The sequence below is a fragment of the Spodoptera frugiperda genome, chromosome 18 (assembly GCF_023101765.2).
Source record: "Spodoptera frugiperda isolate SF20-4 chromosome 18, AGI-APGP_CSIRO_Sfru_2.0, whole genome shotgun sequence".
Taxonomy (NCBI): Eukaryota; Metazoa; Arthropoda; class Insecta; order Lepidoptera; family Noctuidae; genus Spodoptera; species Spodoptera frugiperda.
In genome coordinates, this window is record NC_064229.1 from 5,296,580 (window position 1) to 5,318,050 (window position 21,471).

The window sequence follows — 21,471 nt, forward strand, 5'->3', positions numbered from 1 at the left end:
ATTTCATTTTACATTGACGTCAAGGATAGGCAATTTTCACGTTTATTTTTTTCCATTTATTCCCTTTTACCGAAAGGTTTAAACATACCTATCTATTTTTAACCCGTAACAGAAAACCTTTTCTCGATTTTATTTCTTTTTTTTCACCGCTTTCAGAGTACCAAGGTTTCAGAATATTTAAACAGAAAAGAATTTACTTTGTACCAACTGCCAACGCTATGTACGTTATGCCTAAACACAATTGGTAGATGGAAAATAAACAGATATTTGATCTCAGGATTTTTGGTGAATTTTACATAGTCTATGTACCTACCTTTTCTTATATTTATTTTATTATATTTTTTATGGTATAAGCCGTCAAACGAGCAGACGGATCACCTGATGGTAAGCAAACTCCGCCACCGATGAACACCCGAAACATCAGAGGCATTATAGGTGCGTTACTGGCCTTCTGGGGGTTAGGAGTTTAAAGGGTTGTTGGGGAATCGGGCATCGGTAAAATTAGGGAGGGGGGTAATTGGATAGGTTTGGATGATTGGATAGGTTTGGGTAATTGGAGGGGTAATTAGATATTTGTAAAAAAGTATCCCACATAAATATAGTTAACAAATAGGTAACTAACTACGTCTGTATCTGACTGTCAGTCACAGATAGAAGCCGGTAAACTCACAAAGGGAATCACGAAGTTTTCTCGTTAAATTAAAAACTTGTTGGCTTCTCTTCAAAGTAATAATTGAATCATAATTGCTTCACTTGTTTATATTAGATTGTTTTGTCCGATATAGTGATAGGAAGAACTTATATAGGAGCATGATATCAAGTTTTCTTTACCCACATCACACATCACGCATTAAAAGCCTATAAGTGGCCACTGCTAATCAAAGGCCTCTCCTCGCACGGAGAAGTTTTGAGCATTGATCACCACGCTTACTCAATGCTTTTTATTCATCATTTAGCCCAGGTTTCCTCACGATGTTTTCTTTTACCGTTAGTCAGTGGTGCCTAAATAATATTAGAAAGTACATATAACTCAGAAAATGTCACATTGGTACTTTGCCGCTCCCGCACCTTTAGGCGTCTTAAACCTCCAGGCAATCACGACATTTAAAACCAATTGGACCCATACCTATTAGTAGTCAGCATACCAAAAGTCAGCAATAAAAAATCGATTTGAAATGATGAGATACCAGAAAAGTTCATATGACACGAAAGTTAGGGTAGGGCAGGGCTCATCACATTATGAACAATCCGTGAAATCCGTTTCTTTGCTCCCAAGTGTAGTAGGTAGATAGTAAATGAACACAATGTATCATACAGCAACATAGTAAACGTATTAGGTAGTAAACTATTGTCACAGAATGTTCAAAGGTTTTTCCAAAATTGTTTTGTTGGGAATTCGAAACACGTTTTGACGGCATTATACTGAAAGCAAATCTTTGTTTCCGATCTTATGAGGACCGTATAAAATAGTGTTTGACTTGCTAGATCTAAGACCAGTCGATGTTTTTGTCGATAAAGCTGGCCCGACATTTTTATTAAGTTTATTCTACATAATACATGAGCCATTAATTAGGTACCTATATTGTATTATTTTTTTATGGAATAGGGGGCAACCGAGCATACTGGTCACCTGATAGTAAGCGATCAGCGTCGCCCATGGACACCCGTAACACCAGAGGAGTCACAGGTGCGTTGCCTGAATCATAAGAATAATGTGTCTTTGATACCACTTTTCATACTTTTTATCAGATTTGGTGTTTGCAAAAATTAAGTTATTTGGTTAGAATGAAAACATACTTTGCAAGTGTATGAATAAACTAGATAGTAAATTAAATAAATTACAACCATCCATTAAAACACCACTGTTCTAAAATTCTAATTGACAGTAACGAGTGTTTTCGCTTTAAAGCAGTGTCCATTTACAAACAACGTTGGACAATAAATCGATACTCGTTTGCATGTCCTCAACCGACTGAGTGCCGGGAATGTCCACGTTCACAAACATATTGGCGTGTATAAGTGCGCTTTCAAAGTTTGGTTTCGACAGCGTTTAGGCCGAAACCGAAATTCAAGCGGAGAGGAAATGGCTTCACGCCTTTGAGGAGGTACACAGAGTTGAGTACTGTAATTGTAATATGCTTTTCTTACTAAAGCGGTTTGCTATGCGTTTTGTGTAATAAGGAAATAGCATCAAATAAAATTAGGTAAAATACAAAGTATTCTTAGGCCGATTCATAACTCGAATTTGCAAATCAATAAGGTTTTTAAAACTCGAAAATCAAAAATGTCTGCCCACTTGAGTATCCGATCCGAAACCCGATCGAGAAGTTAAATACATGAATCGATTATCGATGTAATTGAATGTTTCACCACACTAGAGGTCGACGCCAACCAAGAAGTACCTAAATGCTAGAAACCTTTTAACTGTATTCCGCATTGTTACTAATATAACAGACAGTAGTTCTTTATTTTAAGACTTTTATTATGTTTACTACAGTATTTAAGTGTGGGATTAGCCATGCTTATGTAAAACGAATAAACCGAGCTCGTCTGGAGTTATACGACGGTAGCAAGAAGAACTAGTGAGTTTAAATATACCTTAAAATAAAAGTTGCTGTACAGTACCTAGTTCTAAAACAAAAACTCATTGTACGTATTGGAATTCCTAGTTTAAAAAACACTTCACAGTTAGGTTAGCTACTGTATTTTCATTCAGCGTAAATAGAAAGATAATTTTCAAAGGGGTGTCGTCACAGTTGCTTATTTTGTCTGACACGTGCAGACTAATTTAGTATTCATTTTTAGGTCATGTATGACTTCAAAATAGAATTGTAACCTAGATGCTAGATTCTATTAAAATAGTTGTTGTTTTATTTTAGGTGGTGTAAATATAATTGTATTGCACCATTACGGATTAAAATACGTTAGCAATTAATGACCAGTGGTCAGTTTAAGTCCACATTCAAGCATGCATGAGAATAATTTCAATAACCTTCATATCTCTTTTTATATTGTTCTTTCTAAAATAAATTAGACACCATTGACATACGGTAAAGGAAAATATCATGAGGAAACCTAGGCTTATAATTAACGCCTAAAATAAACGTGATTATAAATGCTCATTCTTTCTCCATGCGAGCAATGGGCATATTTTCAATGGCACAGCAATGGGCACTTACAGGCTGTAGAAGTAACCAAATCTTTTAATAGTTATAAGGAAGTACTTAAAGGTGAGTAAAATAAAGCTTGATCCTTAAAGATTGCAGAGGACTGTCACGCAGATGTAGTTTTATATTTATAAGCACACATCTATATACTGCCTCGTTGGTCGAGTGGTCGCAAGTGCGATTACCGGACAAACAATCTCGGGTTCGATTACCGGGTCGGGCAATGTATTACTGGGCTCTTTTCGGTTTTTCGGAATATCTCAGTGGTAGCACGGAATCTGGAATCGCGCCTAGTATATGGCAATAGGCACACCCCTATTACATGGGACTTATAACACAAATGGTGAAAATTGGGTGCACATTGTATAGCGGCAATACGTGCCGTTATGAGCACCTCTGCCTACCCTTTCGGAGATAAAAGGCGTGACGGTGTTAAAAAAACATCTATATATGTTCGCATTTCAACTTCATAGGGGAATAAAATACATATCAGATCTTTGACTCACAAGTGAGCCTTGATTGCAATTACCAATATTGAAGAGCAATATGATAAAATTAAAAGGTAATTAGGATGTAGCGCAGTGCAGCGCTCTGTGGGTAATCGAATCAATTTGCCGCATCGCCCCTTCATACCCTGCGTGGGTATTGCTTGCTTTATTGTTCCATGGTACAGCTTCTGTGTAATTTGGTTACTGTTGTATGTGTTGGTGACTTTTGGGCGGTAAGTACCTGTGACATATGAAAACTATATAATAATGTATCAATTTTTAGACTTAGTTATTCAAGTTAAGATTTTAATTCAAAATAATATAAATCAAGATCAAGATTAGTACCAGTATAGTCTATTTTTTGTGAGGTAAATCATTCAATGACTTCTCCCGCCTTGAGTGAGGCGAGAGGGAGTATCAGACTCTTATTGACTAAAAACCACCCCGTTCCTTCTCCTGCTTTGAGCCGGAGCCCCGGTAACCTGTTACGTTGTCCGCAGCCTGTAGAATCTATACGGTTATGATTCTAAAATTGTTACACTTGTGCCAAAGAATATATATATCAAAATCTAATCCGGAGAAAATGTGGCCAGTTACCGAACATATTAATTAGTTACTTACATTAACGAATGACCTTCTACGATTGTGTCTTATTTTCTATATCTCAGAACACAAACCTAATTAATACATCAATATTCTCATCAGGGCTTTCCAACCTTTGCATGATCAAGGAACAATTTTATATCAGTCGTTTTTTTAATTATTGCTCCCACACTAAGATTTTCTCCAGAGTCATTCTATTAGTTTTTATAAAAACAGTATCTTTTGTATTATTAAAACCAGTTGTTCTTCAAATAAGTTTAATTCTTGATTTATCAGTGATATTTATTGGACAAATATGTAGTATTTTTATATTGGTTATTTGTTACATTTCACGGGCCATATTACGTCTTCTGCAGACCACTAGTGGTCCATCATCCACGGATTACCGGTTGGCAACCACTGTTCCATAGAATAATTACATAAGAAACCTTAAACCAGCATTATTATTCCAGATTACATCTCAGTAAGAAACAAAAGGTTCGCATAAGAACACAGAACAAGTATGTAATTAGAGTATTTTTACGTAAAAAGAACATGTTTTTGTTCCGAAGAAAATAATTTAGGTAAGAAAATGGCCTAATCTTGCCTACGGTCATACAATGTTTGCTGAGCGTACTCTTAAGTAAAGACAAGTAATTGGGATCTCCGTTTAAAAGAAAATATATCATCGGGATTACGTTCCTTTTTTATCTTTTGATAATATAACCCACCCAAAACATAAATGTGAAAGGCTGCCAAGTTCGATATTACGTCTTCTGCAGACCACTAGTGGTCCATCATCCACGGATTACCGGTTGGCAACCACTGTTCCATAGAATAATTACATAAGAAACCTTAAACCAGCATTATTATTCCAGATTACATCTCAGTAAGAAACAAAAGGTTCGCATAAGAACACAGAACAAGTATGTAATTAGAGTATTTTTACGTAAAAAGAACATGTTTTTGTTCCGAAGAAAATAATTTAGGTAAAAATGGCCTAATCTTGCCTACGGTCATACAATGTTTGCTGAGCGTACTCTTAAGTAAAGACAAGTAATTGGGATCTCCGTTTAAAAGAAAATATATCATCGGGATTACGTTCCTTTTTTATCTTTTGATAATATAACCCACCCAAAACATAAATGTGAAAGGCTGCCAAGTTCGATAATATTGGAATGCTTCGCCTATAAAAGAAGTGAGATCTAAATAAGTACCAAGTTCCATACACAGACCTCAGTTAAAAATGATATAACTTGGCAAGTTTTAATAGAAAATTATATACTTGACTCATTGCGTTTAGTAGGTTTATAACAAAGTGTGTGAAAACTTGCCAACTTGTTATATCATTTTTAACTGAGGTCTGTGTATGGAACTTGGTACTTATTTAGATCTCACTTCTTTTATAGGCGAAGCATTCCAATATTATCGAACTTGGCAGCCTTTCACATTTATGTTTTGGGTGGGATATAATTTTCTATTAAAACTTGCCAAGTTATATCATTTTTAACTGAGGTCTTGTATGGAACTTGGTACTTATTTAGATCTCACTTCTTTTATAGGCGAAGCATTCCAATATTATCGAACTTGGCAGCCTTTCAATTTATGTTTTGGGTGGGATTTTTTTTTTTGTAAGGTTTTTACTTTACTTTGACTACATACAAACCTTCGTAACGAATTTTAGGTCGGTACGACCATTGGAAGATATAGGTTTTTTTGTTTTAGTTCCTTAGGGGTATGAATTTACACCTTCATTATTTTTAAAACCGACTCACACTTGGCCATTTTCAGATTTTTTCCTTTACCTTGACCTAAAGACCTAACTCCATGCCAAATTTCAAGTCAATACGACCATTGGAAGTGGTCTAGGTTTTTGATGAGTGAAGTGAGTGAGTGAGTAGTCAGTCAGTGAGTGTATAGTAAAAATAGCGATTTTCTGACGTCAATATCTCAAGACATACAATAGGTACATTAATGAAATTTTGTATTTTAGATAAATAAGTAGATCTCGACAGATACTAGAAATTTCATATGCGTAGATAAAATGATTTTGAGTTATAGGTGGGTCGAACTTGGCCCGAAATGGTTCATGTAATATAACCCACGGCCGGTTGTCGGTTTTTTTGCTCGAACTTGGCGGACACATCTAGATTAATAATGGAATGTAAATGTTGTTTTTATTTGCTTCTTCTTTTATCTTGGAAATTACGTAAGAATGGGAACTTCTGACGTTTTTGCGTTAGGCTCTACTTAATTTGTAATTTTTGTTAGTGTAATTATATCTAATTTCGGATGTATTTTTTTAGAGGAATATAATCCAATGACTTATCCCGCCTTGGGTGACGGGAGAGGGAGGCGAGAGGCACAGCAAAGCAGTGGGACAACGTTTTTTTTAAAGAAATATACGAGTATATACAAATTAGCTGTATTGTATGTAATCTATTATTCGATATTTTTACATCTTCTACTGGAAAATTCCAAACGATTATTTAGCCAAGAAACTACGTTTCTAATAAAGTCATCCCGAAAAATCCCTTTGAGCTAAGACAAAAGATCGTAAAAACAGGACTATTTTATAAGGATCCGGCTGAGAGGAGTCCTCGAAAACTTTCACCATTTGTCATGAAGTAAATCGAAAATTCGGTTCAGCAGCGACGCGACGTTAATATTAGAAATTCTTTAGTGAGTGACGCCTTCCCTTCTACTCCTTTATTTCTGATAAAAGATATACTGAAGGCTATACATGTAATTGTACGAGTAATGTAGTATGTGGAGTATGGCTATTATTCCTAAACAGAATATACTGCCATTTATTTTATTAGGTAACAGCTGTAGTTATAAGTTATATGATAATAATATAATATCCTTGAGTCAATAGTTCGGTTAGGTCGCTGAAGGGGGCGTAGTTGAGCCTGTTGTGTTGACACGGTTGCTAAGAATCATCTCAGCAACCATGACCATGTCCATGACACTGATGTGCACCATGTCCATGACACATCAGTGCGACGGCCGAGGGCATGAATACGTGCATTGATCCTAATTCATAATCGCTACTTAATTCATGCCGCGATGTGATTTTTTAGGTGAACGTTTTCTTTGTTTTTGATATCGAAAATGTTAGGTATAGTTCTTTAATAGGTTAAACTTGTTTACCATAGTCTTTATTGTTTATATCATATCATATCTTTCGTGAAACATACTTAATGAATTATTTCGGTTTTTTGTCGCCTGTCGCCGCTTCGTGTGTAGTAAGTAGTATGCCGCTTATGAATATGATGAACCTCTGGCATGGCTTGAAACTAGTCGAGTTCCTCGTTCGTCGGAGTTCCTAGCCAAATAGTTACGTGAATTAGCCAAAAAACATAATAACATATTTACTTTCTTGATTATTGATATTTTGTGTTTATAGCTTCTGTCAGAAAAAAGAGATCGTTAATAAAATTAAGATTGTTTATTATAATAAGTTAATAGTAAAAGTAGCACACTAAAACAATACATTTTCGGTTAAAAAAGGTGTCTATAAAATTCGTATTTGCAAATAATATTTGCTAGCAAAAATTGTCATTCAAACATTAGAAATGAAAGTGAATATGTCTTCAAGACCTGACATATTGATCAAAATATTCATCTCTATACATTTTGCTATCACTTGCGATTGTCGTGTACCCAAATATCAAACTCACTAAGTGTGAAATTGAATACGAATACAATCACTATGTTTTTATTCCCTAATTCTGATTCTAGTGTAACTGTCATGTTGGTTTTTGGATACTATTTGCGTTAGGTACCGTATAGTATTAGGTATTGAAATTTTCTATTGATTATCTATACTTAGCCAAAAGTTTTGTAGGTTAGGTACTTGCAGCGTGGAGGCTCCGGAGCAGGTCTACTAAGAGGACTCGGTGCCCCTTTCAAGTGTTGAGCCACCCGTTTTAGTAAGGTAAAAATCCCACACTCCCTAGTCTTTTATTCCTAAAAAAAATAGGCGCCTGTTGAAGGTTGTTGTCAAAAAAAGGTAGTTATTTTGCAATGTTTTGGCACGAAAGCAGATTAATTATGACTGATTTTGGTACGCTCTTCACTCTACAATATATCCACGTTATTCTGTATAATCATATTTTTATCAAAATGTAGATGAGGGAGTATTTCTTGCCTCAGACAAAATCCCGTAGATTACGTATAATGTAATTCTATGAATAGTTTCCAATTTTACTTTAACTTTAGTAAAAGCGTAGATCTACCAAGAAAAACACGTAGACACTTAAAGTCAAAGTTATAACAAACAAACATTTAGACTGCCTACATTTTCTTCAAGACAATATAAAATATTTGGCAAGGTCGTAAGCACTCTATGAATTAAATAAACTAATTTTTAGAAACCCCAACAATTTTCATAACGTACAGAATTCGCGTAGTTTTGAAACTAGATATTTTGGTTTTTTATTGTGATTAAACAATCAAAACGAACGTTCAACAAAATTCTGTTCAATCAAAACTTCGTCAAAGTTTAAGTGAAGAAAGAAAATAAGATTAAGGATCGATATTATATTCCGAATAAGGATTATCTCCGCAAACAAACATAAAACGAGTGCTCGTAGCTCGAATGAATTGCTGTATTGCGCGAAAATGCCTCGGAAAATTCACAGAGAAAACCAGTAAATGAAATGGCTTATAAAAACGAAGATTCATCACTTTTTTGAAGCGAGGATTTTGTGAATAAGTGTTTTGTGGTTCGGTTCACAGACACATAAAGAGCGCAATGTTCCATATAATTTCAGCCTTAATGCTTAGCAACTAGTGGTGAATATCATAATGCAAATAAAAAGTTTTAACAAGAACCATAACTGTGAATTCAGTGGTAAATTACATTGAAGTCGGAATAATATCTTTCCTGTTTGCGGACATGCAGTAGCGGTTTTCATGAAAGCGTAATGAATACCGACGCTCGCTGGCTGTGGTCACAATTATGCTGAAGGCACTAATGCAGCCATGTTTGCTTCAGAGAATAATTTTGTGAGTGCGTAATAAAACAGAATTTAAACGAATATCACTTAGTTTTATTTTACAATACTAAACGTAACCTATTTACAGCAGGGTTATTATTTCTAAGGCGCGTCGTCTCCTCTGAGGGGCAGGTATTGGTGACGTCGGGGGGTCAGGATGGGTCGGCGTTTCGGATGCATCGTCTCGGTTTCCACGGACGACCTAGACTGAGCCTCTTGAAGGCTGAACGCGCTTGCGCTAACTGGTACAGGAGTGACAGAGTACCCTGCTGCAACCAAGGCAGCGAACTCTTCAGGTGTGTAGGCCTTGTTGTTCTTAGGAGGAGGCAGTTGAGCTCTCTGTTCCTCCAAACTCTGTCCATGTTGCTCAAGGTTTACTTGCTCGACACTCGTGGGCTGTTGTTCCCTGAACAGTTGTTGCGGCCTCGCTGGTTTTCTGGGAGATACATTTTTGCTCACGTAAATTGACGACTGCGGTGCTTTTGATGGTTCGGACACTCTTGATTGCTCGGGCTTAATCTGAGGAGACACATCGTAGCGAGCTCGTTGCTGTTCGATGGGTCGGTACAACGGACGAAGGTAGTACTGATCTCCAATGATTTGAGTAGGTTGTTGAGGCACACTCTCAGAGGGATTGTTGTATACTTTCAAAGTTCGCATTTTCTCGGCGTCGGGGAATCGTTTCAAATATGCGACAGGTCGTTCAATGCTCTGGCTAGGCAGACGCTGTTCTTGTGGCCTGACAACTTGTCTTGGGGCTTCGTAGATTCTATATTGTTTTGGTGTGGCTTCAGGCTGTGGTTGGTATTGAGGCACTATTCTATAGTTGACTTGAGCCCTGGGCTGTTGTTGTTGGAGTTGCTGCAGTTTGGGAGCGGGGACTACCTTCAAGCCCTGTGATTCAGGACGTTCGTATAAGATTTGTTGCGACGTAGCTTGGTTTTGTGGGACCTGGACGTAACGTAAAGCTTGAGGCACTCTTTGTGGCTGTGGAGCTTGACTATACAGAGGTGACGGCTGGATAGACTGTTGTTGTTGTTGTTGCTGAACATTGGTGGTCTCGATCAGGTATTGTTGGGGAGCAGCAGAAGGCTGGGGAGGCGCCACTTGGACCTTGTTTCTCAGCTTCGATTTCTTGTTTGGCTTTGTGATGTAACGTTCGACCTGTAAATATAATATTTTGAAGGTAAACAGAAATATTAAAGTTTTTATAGAATGATTACTAGATTACTTTATTAGATACTAGAAAAAAAAACATAATTTTGCTAACCTGCTGATATTGAGGTGCCACGCTCTGAACATTGGAGGATTGCTGCACTTGCTGAATTTGCTGAACTGGTTGGGGTTGGGAGTACAATTGCTGAAGGGGTTCGTCGGACGGTCTCAAAGGAGGTTGACCAATCAAGGACAAGAAATCTTGGTTGTATGCAGTGGGGTGTGATCCTGAGTCACTGACGGACAAAGCGGCTCCTACTGAGGCTTCTCCACCATTCGAAGAGTAGTCAGGTCGAGCGATAACAGCGTGAGACGATGGTTGGTATGACACCTGTTGACGTAAATGCCAAGTTAAATATAGCACATAGAGAACTTAGAAATATATTTTTTGGAATTTCAAAGTACATTCCCTAGACATATGAACTATGATGCTAAAGTTAGACGCGAAAATATTTGACAGCTGTCTGATTGTAAACAAGAAAATTGCCTTCATGTTTATATTTTTATTTTGTAATTGTGTTTCTGATGTTTTATTTATAAAAGATTAGATTTTCATACTTTTAGATTTGAAAAGATAAAAATAGGTGTAATATTATTATGGTAAATATAAGAACAAAATAAAGGAGCTTTTTCACCAGAGATGTGCTGAGCTACGTTGCTGTGGATGCGTTTTACTTCCACCTATCATATTCACTGGTACATATGGCTTAGCACTGGTAAAAAGGGACTTGGCTACCAGCAACCCTACTGTTTTTGTTATACAAAACTTTTGTTATATAATTGAGTTAATAATTAAGTTTAGAGGATAAATACCATTAACAATATTTCGTTTCAATCTCTATAGGAGCAGTGTATACTATTTTATAAAACTATCTTTAAAAATGACATGGACCTCTAGTTTTTATCCCTAGAAATGGGACTTTTTTTAACGCTACCCCATACCATTTTCTCCTGTGTCGTGGGTGCGTTTACAAGCATATTCTTTCACATAAACATGATACACCCAAACCAGAAACAGCAATTTCTGAATCACACCTAGAGTTGCTCCGTGCGGGAATTGAACCCGCTACTCGTTGCATGGCAGCCAGTTGCTCAGGCACTGTGCCAACCATGCATCATATTTAAGTTTGTTAGTCTGTCATCATGTCTCTGTATTCACTAGTTTTGTATTCCCATTCACCTGGCGAGGAGCCTGGGGTTCCAAGTAATATATTTGCTGAAGGTTCTGCTTCGGCTCCTGCTGAGGACGGTACAGCTGCTGCAAGAGCTGGTTGCTGGAGAGAGGTGCCTTCCTCTCCGGCTGCAGCTCCAATAACTCCTGGGTGTTCAGGGAGAACACCTGTCCTGGGCGATACTGCTCATTGTCGTTGCGGCTGGAATGTTTGTACAAAAGATATTATTATAACATTGAATGGAATATTATAAAAAAAGATATTATTAACGCATTGAACGCTGCGGTGGTCACCGGTGACCGACGTTAGCGGAGGATTTGGATTCAATAGTTTTCTGTTGGCAGTCAATGACTTAATTTATAGTCTAATATTGTTATATAAAACAGTTTTTTTTTAATTTGAACGCGCTAATCTCTGGAACTACTAGTTCGATTTGAATAAATCTTTTTGTGTTAGATGTTCCATTTATCAAGGAAGGCTACAAAGACATTGCGCTAAGACCAGACCTGCCTAGCAGATAAATCAAAAATAATATCACGCTTTATAAGTAGATCAAGAGGATTAGGTATAAGCATCCTAATCTACCCATTTACACTAGTTATTTAAAATCGGATGAGCTTATTGTCAAATAGCAGACATCATTCCAGACTCCATACTATTAGTTTTAGAATATCAGATAAAACTCCATAACTTGTCATTCCATTTTAACAGAGATCTTATCCAAATTGCTTGGCAGCAGAAATACATCACATTTAATTTAAACTGAATATAAAATAATTTTCGAAATTGTGTACTTCTGTCCAATTTTATAAGAATCCGGGTTTACGGCTATTTTGGCTGTTTGCCATATAGTGAACAGAATTTTTCAGTTCTGGCAATAATATAAGATCTTTTTGCATGAAACATGCTATTTGGTTTCGAAACTTAAATATGAGTAATAAAAGAAAACATAAATGTTTTATGAATATTGCGTTTTGAGAATTGGTCTAAATCTAATAGCAACGGAAAGCTTTTGGTTATAATTTTTGTTAAATGCATAATATTATTCAAATACTTATTATATACGTGCCGTAATTCGGTTACGGCATTCAATAATTAAAAAAAAAACAATCAATTCCAAATGCCATAAAATATTAAACGTAAAAAAATAAAACGCAAATTCCCAGTTGTTCCAAATTCAAATAAAAAATATTTAAATAATTTTAGAACACATTACAACGAAACGTTTAATCTTTAACAATAAGTTCTTGGTCGTTCTATTTTAGACTTTACAGTCGACTTTTAAAATTGAAAATCGAACGAACAAAATTATGAAATCGACCTTTTTTACCCCACTGCCAAGGAAGGGTTATGTTTTTCGCGCGTATCTTGTATGTATGAGCCTAATATTCTTTATTACCTCATTTCTTCGAAAAGGCATGATGGATTTCGACAATCAGGGCATCGTTGGATTCGTCTTAATTACCCAAGTGTTCTTAGATATGTGACGTAAAACAAAAACCAACATGGCGGCCGTGAGGCGCCCTAGATAGAAGTAAAAAAAAAATTTTTTTTTATTTGCCACAATATGGGTATCAAATTAAAGAGCTCATCATGAGGATTCCAAAATGGTATATCACTGACATATAGAAAAAAAATACTATGTGCAATTAGGTTCTTTATTATCCAAACTAAATACTCGTATAGGTACTACGCGACGCGATTGACTAGCGGTTTCTGAATTGTCGTTTCGTGTCGCGGGTGAAATCTTGAGAAACACATAGCCGTATTATAACTAACTAAAAAATGTTAAATAAAAATAAATAAATTAAAAAAATTAAAAACCCGACTGCATAAAAAACACTTTAAATAAAAACTGAAAAGTAAAAAACAAGCTTAGTCTAAAAGTGTAGATAGCAATGCTATTACCACAAAATTAAATATTTTCATAATCAATACAAAAAATAATAATCTTATGCGAAACATAATTGAGTGTAACAGTCGGGACCTATTAAATAAACTAGACTAAAATCATTCAATATGGGTCCCGACTGTTGCACTCAATTATGTTTCGCATAAGATTATTATTTTTTGTGTATTGATTATGGAATTATTTAATTTTGTGGTAATAGCATTGCTATCTACACTTTTAGACTAAGCTTGTTTTTTACTTTTCAGTTTTTATTTAAAGTGTTTTTTATGCAGTCGGGTTTTTTAATTTTTTTAATTTATTTATTTTTATAAATAAAGAAGAGTCTATAAAATTTGAGATTGATTTTCAATCTTATTTAAAACGACTTTAAGTACAAATTAGATTGAAAAATACGTACCTGATTGGTTTGTCATCTAGCTGCGGCTCTTCGACCGGTGCAACTTGTTCCTGAAAAAAAAGTAAAGAAAACATTGTACAAAGTTTCATAGAATTTGCATTTATATTAAAAGAGAATGGACGGTGCTCTTGAAGTGTTTGTAAACAGAGACCAGTATTTATTGATAAATTAAATCAATCCTTAATAAATTAAATCATGCAATTCTTAGTACCTATAATTCCAAAAACTGCTATCAGCTATATCAGGCAGCGTTAAAATTTCTTGCCTTCTGCCTTGGAATTAGACCCTAGGCTTTGATCAGAATTGAACGTCTTTTGACTGATGAAGATGATTAAGAGTTAGGTATACCTATTTGGTATGTTCAGTAAATATAAGATAAGCCAAATATCGGAATGAAGAACCAAGATAACACTTTTACACGTCAATCTCTAAAATAACTAGATGAGGCCGGCATTGCCTATCGGATTACTCTGAGAACAAATGCCGAAACAAACTCAGAGGTCACTGTTTCTTTTCACTAAAGGGAAGACTTTCGCTCAACATTTGAAAATGTCTAGATACAAAAGCACGTTTATCTTTCAAAGACACATGTCATTAAAAAAAGGTTTTATAAAGAAAAGTTCCGCTACCCAGACTCATCGTTCAGATTGACCTAAACGATAGCACCATGTACTAGGAACATCTTTTCCGCAATAAGTGTATACAATAGAACATTACGGAAGGGCAGACAACGTTATGTTCTCACAAAACATTACAAATACTGTTGTGGTGACAGTAGCGTAGAATGCATGTGTCACCACTCTTCCCGCGGGTGCCGTAAGAGCCTATAAGAGATATGATAAGTGTATAAGAGCCATGCTTCGGCACAAATAGGCCTGCTCGACCGGAGTAAGAACTCATAGAAAGCCGAAGTAAAACAACGGTTGCGTTGTGTTTCGTTGTGTGAGTGAGGTTACCGGAGGCTCAATTACCCACTTCCTAATCTTCCCAATCCACGATCCCCCAATAACCCTTAGATTCCTAACCCCCAAAAGACTGGCAACGCACTTGTGACGCCTCTGGTGATTCGCGTGTCCATTGGCGGCGGTGATTGCTTACCATCAGGTAATCTGTCAGCTCGTTTACTAGCTTATTATGTAACAGAGTTCATAATCCAGCAGTAATCTGTCTCGGGCTGTTGACAATCAGTTAAAGAATTAACAATGTCACAAGAATGCGTGATATAACACTCATATAAGCATGTATGTACATATGAACAGTAGTCTACAATTATGTATTACATTAGATGCGCGGCGAAAGTCGGAAAAATGCGACAATGCAAGCGCTTATCGCCCATTTTCGAAATAGAGGGCGGGACCGTCGCACGCGCCGATCATTTCTTTCACAATATGTTGAGCAATCCTGTGTCCGGCTGTCGGATGGTTAATTAGGTCTTAATGAATGGATTAGGTCTTGTTTGTGACTAAATTTTGAAATGGATTACGCACATGACGGAATAATTAAAGTGTATCTTTGGTGTAATGCCTAGGCATCAGTTTCTTGGCTTCATTTTTGAGTTAGAGTAAGGACGTGATTAACAGTTTGCCGACTTGGGCAAAGTATAAGATGTAGATTTAGAATAGAATTAACAAGTATTTTTTAACTATCCTTTGTATTTGGTGATTTTGGTATGCTGTCTTTTTTATAGAATAAGCCGGTAAACGACGGATGGTAAGCAATCACCGCCGCCCATGGACACCCGAAACACCACAGGCGTTACAACTGCGTTGCCGGTCTTTTGGGGTTTAGGAATTTAAGCGTTGTTGGGGAATTGGGCCTCTGGTAACCTTACTCATACAACGAAATACAACGAAAGCGTTGTTTCATGCCAGTTTTCTGTGAGGCCGTGGTATCACTCCGGTCGAGCCGGCCCATTCGTGCCGAAGCATGGCTCTCCCATACTTCATATTTATCTAAGTCATCTCACGCGATTGATGCAATCAACGAACCTTATAACTTCACACAAGTACCTAAGTACCGCCATAACCAATTTTCCAAAATTAATTCGGTTTTACTAATCTCAATGCTGTCACCAAATTATAATTTGCATACAAGGCACAATAGACAGAGAAAGTATCGGATTTCAAGTGGGTGTAAACGATTTCCATTGGAATTTGAATTATCAATGCAATGAGTCATTGGTAAATCAAATTGATGTAATGTTAATAGAACAATGAATCTTCTCTTTCTAATCAGGCATTTGGCTGGTATTGGAAATTTCTCTTGTGTGGTTTGTTTTACAAATGGGGATTTGATTGTGTGGGTTGGTAAGGTGTTAGTGTTGAATATTCTGCTTGTAATCATGATCTAAGATAATTATGAGAACTAAAATAAAAAATAGTAATTTTGCAGATAATCTGTGATTTTTTTTTATGGATTAAGGGCCAAAAGAGCGACCTGATGGCAAGCAATCAGCGCCGCACATAGACTCCCCTAACACTAGTGGAATCAAAGATGCGTTGCCAGCATTTTAAAAAGGAATACGCTCTTTTCTTGAAAGCTTAATATTTTTCATTGTCTTTTTTTAGGGTATAAAATCATCCAATGACTTCTCCCAGCTTGTGTGAGGTGAAAAGGAGTGTCAGATTCTTACTGACAAAAAACTACCCCGTTCCTACTCCTGCTTCGAACCAGAGCTCGGGCAATCTGTTAAGTCTTCCGAGGCTTCAGAATCGTGTCCCGAATGGCAGTATTTAACAGTAACTTAGTCAGTTGGTGAGATATTTGCATAATTAGCAAGAGAGGCAAATCTTTGCCTATGAACTGAAAGTTAAACTGTTATTTAAAGCAATATCCGCCTATAACACATATTTGACAAAGCCATAAATAAATACCGAATAAATCTTTACAAACAATAATTATATAAACGAAACGACTATGTACGAATAAATCTAAAACGACGGATACATAAATAAAAGACAGGCAATGCTTGTTTCTACTGCAAAAGTTGTAAAACGTGAACATGATAAAATATTTCCGTTTCTGTTTGTCTGAGGGATAGTACGATTTGGTTTAATCGAAACGTTACCGTGTTAAGCCCTCTGTACGCTGTCGTTTCGATTACTTTAAAGCAAACTCATACTAAGGTTACGCATTGGTTGGTTCAATTGCGCTGGCCAATTAAAGCGCCGAACGCGTTCTTGTTTCGATTTCGTTAAACGTAAAGCAAACTCGTAGTAAGAGTTGTGATTGGCCAGTTCATTGGAGCAAGCCAATCAGAGAGCCGACCGTTGTAACGTTTCGATCTCGTTCAACGTAAAACAAACTCGTACTAAAGGTTTGATTGGTTAGTTCATTGGAGCAGGCCAATCAAGGCGCCGAACGCGATCTCGTTTCGATTTTGTTCAACGTAAAGCAAACTCATACTAAGGGTACTTGTTGACAGTTACAAAATGGTTAGCATTCTGACACTATATGATTAAAGTGCACTTGCGATACGTTGGCACTTGTACCGGGCTGGTTGGCTATTATTACGGTTGTTGCAAGAGGCTATTAAAAGTCTATTAGAAGTGGATGAGTGTGACGAATTTCTGTGTAGGTTTGGTAAATAGGAGATTTTTAATATTCCTTTTTTTTGTATAATAATTGATACATGTGATGTAGACGCAAGGCCTCTTCTAAAAGAGAAGTAAATGTTTGTGTTGCTTTTTAAAACATCGTCAAATTTTAATTTCATTGAATTACAGGGTGTACATTGTATAGCGGCATTAAGTGCCGTAATGTGCACCTCTGCCTACCTCTTCGGGGATAAAAGGCGTGACATTGCAAGTAATTTACAGTCATCATCATCATACCAGCCACAGGAAGACCACTGCTGAACATAGACCTCCTCCAATGACTTCCAGATAAGCGAAATGAGTCCCGTGTGATTTATATATAAAAAAAAATAATTGTTCATGAAGAACGTTTTTAGTCAACAATACGTGGAAATTGTTTGAAAATTGGCAGATACCAATTACTTATATTGAAAAAAGGAGCTGACAAAATCAAATCTAAATCTTCTTAATCCTTACTTAGGCTATACATCACAGGGACCGATGACGGAGGCTTTTTTTCTAAATCCTCATATCTTTTTATACCAAAGAAAATCCTTAGAAAATTGCTCATTGTGTTCTCAAACAAGTATTTTGAATGCTTCGATGAGATTTCGATAGAATCGTTCAAACTACATTTACAAGTTCGTTTTATAAATTTTATACAAATCCGATTTTACCATTTACCGATTTTTTTTGTCTATGTCTACAAATCGGCTTATTGTTATTTATGGATTGAAATATGTAAGCCGATTTAGTCTTTGTTAGTTAGTTATTTTAACAAATACCGTACAGCATATTTTCGCGAGCAAGATTATTAAAATAATTACATATTCTTTTTTTGTACAAAAGATCGGATTCCAATTAGATAAAAATATTTAGCGTTCCGTTACGCTTTTTGCTTTCACAGAGATTCATTTATTTCAAAGTATTTATTTACTCATATGCTAGCACTACATTATTATTATTTAAAAATATACAAATATGTATTTAATCTAGGTAACTTATACATATAAATACTATATGACGTGATTTTTGTTGTTATACCTTTTTTTACTATGACGTCATTTTAGTCGACAGTTGCTTTCCCACCAAGATATCAAACCAAAGACTTTCCTTGTTTGACACCTATAAACTAACTCGTACTTACCTACTATTGGTATTTCCTAGTTACTCTAGGTTCTCAATCATCAAACTATTCAATACCTAGGCTACCACGCTTCTAACTAGGCCAATTCACGTCATTAGGCATCGACATGCCTCATACCGTCCAATCAACATGTCTGCCTGGTTAGATCTGTTCCCAATAAGCTACAGCGGCTCTAAAGCTCGCCTCGAAGGCTCTTAGCTAACAATACATAGACGTAACGATCCATCAAATAGAGACTTGCATGCCAAACGCTGCAGCAAATACCATATTGCATGCTGAGAGATCCATATTCGTAGGTTTGTTATGTATGTGGTGTATTTGGGTCTAGATCGGCGGTGCACATGTGAAGATTTTGTAGATGATAAGTGTTCAAATTGCTTGATATTTTTCCGCGAATAAGCGTTCAATTTGAAATTTGCTCTAAATTTTGGCTATAATATGTATGTTAAATACATATAGTTAAAGGAGAATGAAGAAATCTACAGCCAAACATATTTGATTCTGAAACGTTAATTTTTGGTCTAGATGTTCCAACTAAACTAACAATTTCAATGAATTGCTATGAGTATAGCAAGCTACAAATTACTAGCTCGATCTAACACGTATCTACGTTATATTTTTCGATAAAATTATCAGACGTGAGGATGTGTTGATTAAGTATAATCTACTGATATTTTCAATGAGGTTACCAACCTGGATTCTATAAAATTACTGGTATGTGTAACAACCTGTTCTTTTATAAATACGCCAATGTACACGGCTATATAATTAGATTTAAATTTGACGAGCTACTTGTTTTCAAACGATGTGATTATATTTTTAGTTTACAGATAAACAGCACTTGTATAATATTTTATTCTACCTACACCATAGATCCAGTACAAGACAAATACGTAATATAATAATATTGCATTAATATTAATACATATTATACATATAATGAATGCAAATTATGTATTCCCGACTGTACCAACTGGGCTCTAACTGGGCAAAACGTACGAGACCCATATTTAAATCAAGACCATAATATAATTATTGTATGTCCGATTTACTGTCCAATGGAAGTCTTACCGCTGATAATGATGATGATGAGTAAGTGTACAAAGACGGCACAAAAGTGCTGACGTTAATTCATTAACTTTTCTCCTCTGCCTACAAAGGTACATATACTTTATAAACAATTGTTTTCAACAATATGGCTACGTATTCTTCACGATTAACATCAGTCGTTGTTGCTTAGAATAATCGTTGTCATTTATCACTTTCTACACACTTTAAGCAGTCGCTAAATCCGAGTTTTTCTACAATAAATTCCGAGCCCTTGACAGCTACGACAAATGGTGTTTCGCCCAAAATTTTGTTAAAAAGAAAGTATGTCCAATCACGCTATTTTTTCATCAAAGGAGTAGACTAAGAGATATGGTACAGACATTATTTAGTAAGCTTACAATCTGTCTTTATCTAATATTAATTTTTTTGGTGTACTTTATCACCAACCCCTACTTTTATCGCGGGCATCGCAAGAGTCGATACAGTACCCGTAGTATAGCCGGCTCGAATAAATCAACCAATCAGAACGCATCATGGTATTTCTAGCCAATAGGTTATCTTTGCAATTTGTCTCTTATTTCGCATAATTAAACATTAAAATTCAGTGAACATTTCAATATTTGTATTGGTACAAGCTTTTATTATGATATTTCTAGATAACTGAAAAATTGAAAATGAAAGCTAGTTAACCTTCAGGAAAGTAGTGACACCACATGGAGAAGAAGGACTGCCAGTATCAAGACAAAGATATTTTTAAAACGTTGCCCCTTACTATGATTTTCCCTGTATCGTGGGTGCGTTTACAAAAATACACATGATACCCAGACCCGAAACAATAATCTGTGAGTCACACAGATATGCTCCATGCGGGAGTCGAACCGGCTACACGTTACGCGGCTACCGTACCAACCATGCAGACTGTTAGACCGAAATAGATGTTATAAATCCAGGTTACAGTATTTATTTATGTATCATTGATCGTTTACTCGTGTTGTTATTTATGTCCAAGTAAAGATATTTAAACATTTCCTGTCATAAACATCGTAAACTTATGTTAAGACATAAAAACTTTAATTAAAGGGCAAATATGATTAATGCTAGACCTAGATGCCAACAGAAATGAAGTCTTACTCCAACCTAATTATGATGAAACCAGTACAGACAGTTATTTCCTAAGAAAAATATTAAATGATGAATTTGTTTGTTTTCTATTTGATTTCTATTAATAAAAAACGTTGCCCCACACTAGGATTTTCTCCTGTGTCGTGGGTACATTTACAAACATACAAATTCACATACACATGACCCAGTAGAGAATGCAAATCCGCTGTGTTTTGAAAATCCGGATTTTTAAGAACGGATTTTTGGTCCAATCCGGATTATCCGGATTTTACGGATTTTTCATAAAAATAAACAAATGTCAGTTCATTAATATGAACTTTCTTATATCCAACATCAGAAATCAATTCAGATCATCAGTAATGAACCTGTACTTCTTAATACACCAGAAATAGATCCATTAGCGTCCGATCCAATCGATGTACCAAGCTAAGGAGATTTTCTCCAAAATCCAGTGTTTCTAGCAGTAACTAGGCAGAAAATTATTTTTGAGCAACAAATAAAAAAACTATTAAAAACAAAAAAAATATCCTAAATAAATGACTGATTAGGAATTAAAAAAAAACTAAGTACATAAAAAATCGAATTACCAAAAATTAATGTAAATAGCTGTTTGAAAATTTTTAAACAGACCAGGGACCTAC

The 21,471-nt window shown here is 35.9% G+C and overlaps 1 protein-coding gene across 1 annotated transcript in view; it reads right to left on the minus strand.

Moving 5' to 3' along the window:
* Positions 1 to 9,272: 9,272 nt before the first annotated feature.
* LOC118278221 (transcription factor SPT20 homolog) overlaps positions 9,273 to 21,471 on the minus strand; it is a 63,145-nt gene continuing 50,946 nt past the window's right edge. Inside the window, exons 3-6 of the mRNA XM_035597344.2 lie at positions 13,937 to 13,986; positions 11,636 to 11,828; positions 10,511 to 10,786; positions 9,273 to 10,404 (exon numbers count right to left, since the gene is read on the minus strand). Of these exons, the coding sequence (XP_035453237.2) occupies positions 9,343 to 10,404; positions 10,511 to 10,786; positions 11,636 to 11,828; positions 13,937 to 13,986 (1,581 nt within the window). The 3' untranslated portion in view covers positions 9,273 to 9,342. The remainder of the gene's footprint in view (positions 10,405 to 10,510; positions 10,787 to 11,635; positions 11,829 to 13,936; positions 13,987 to 21,471) is intronic.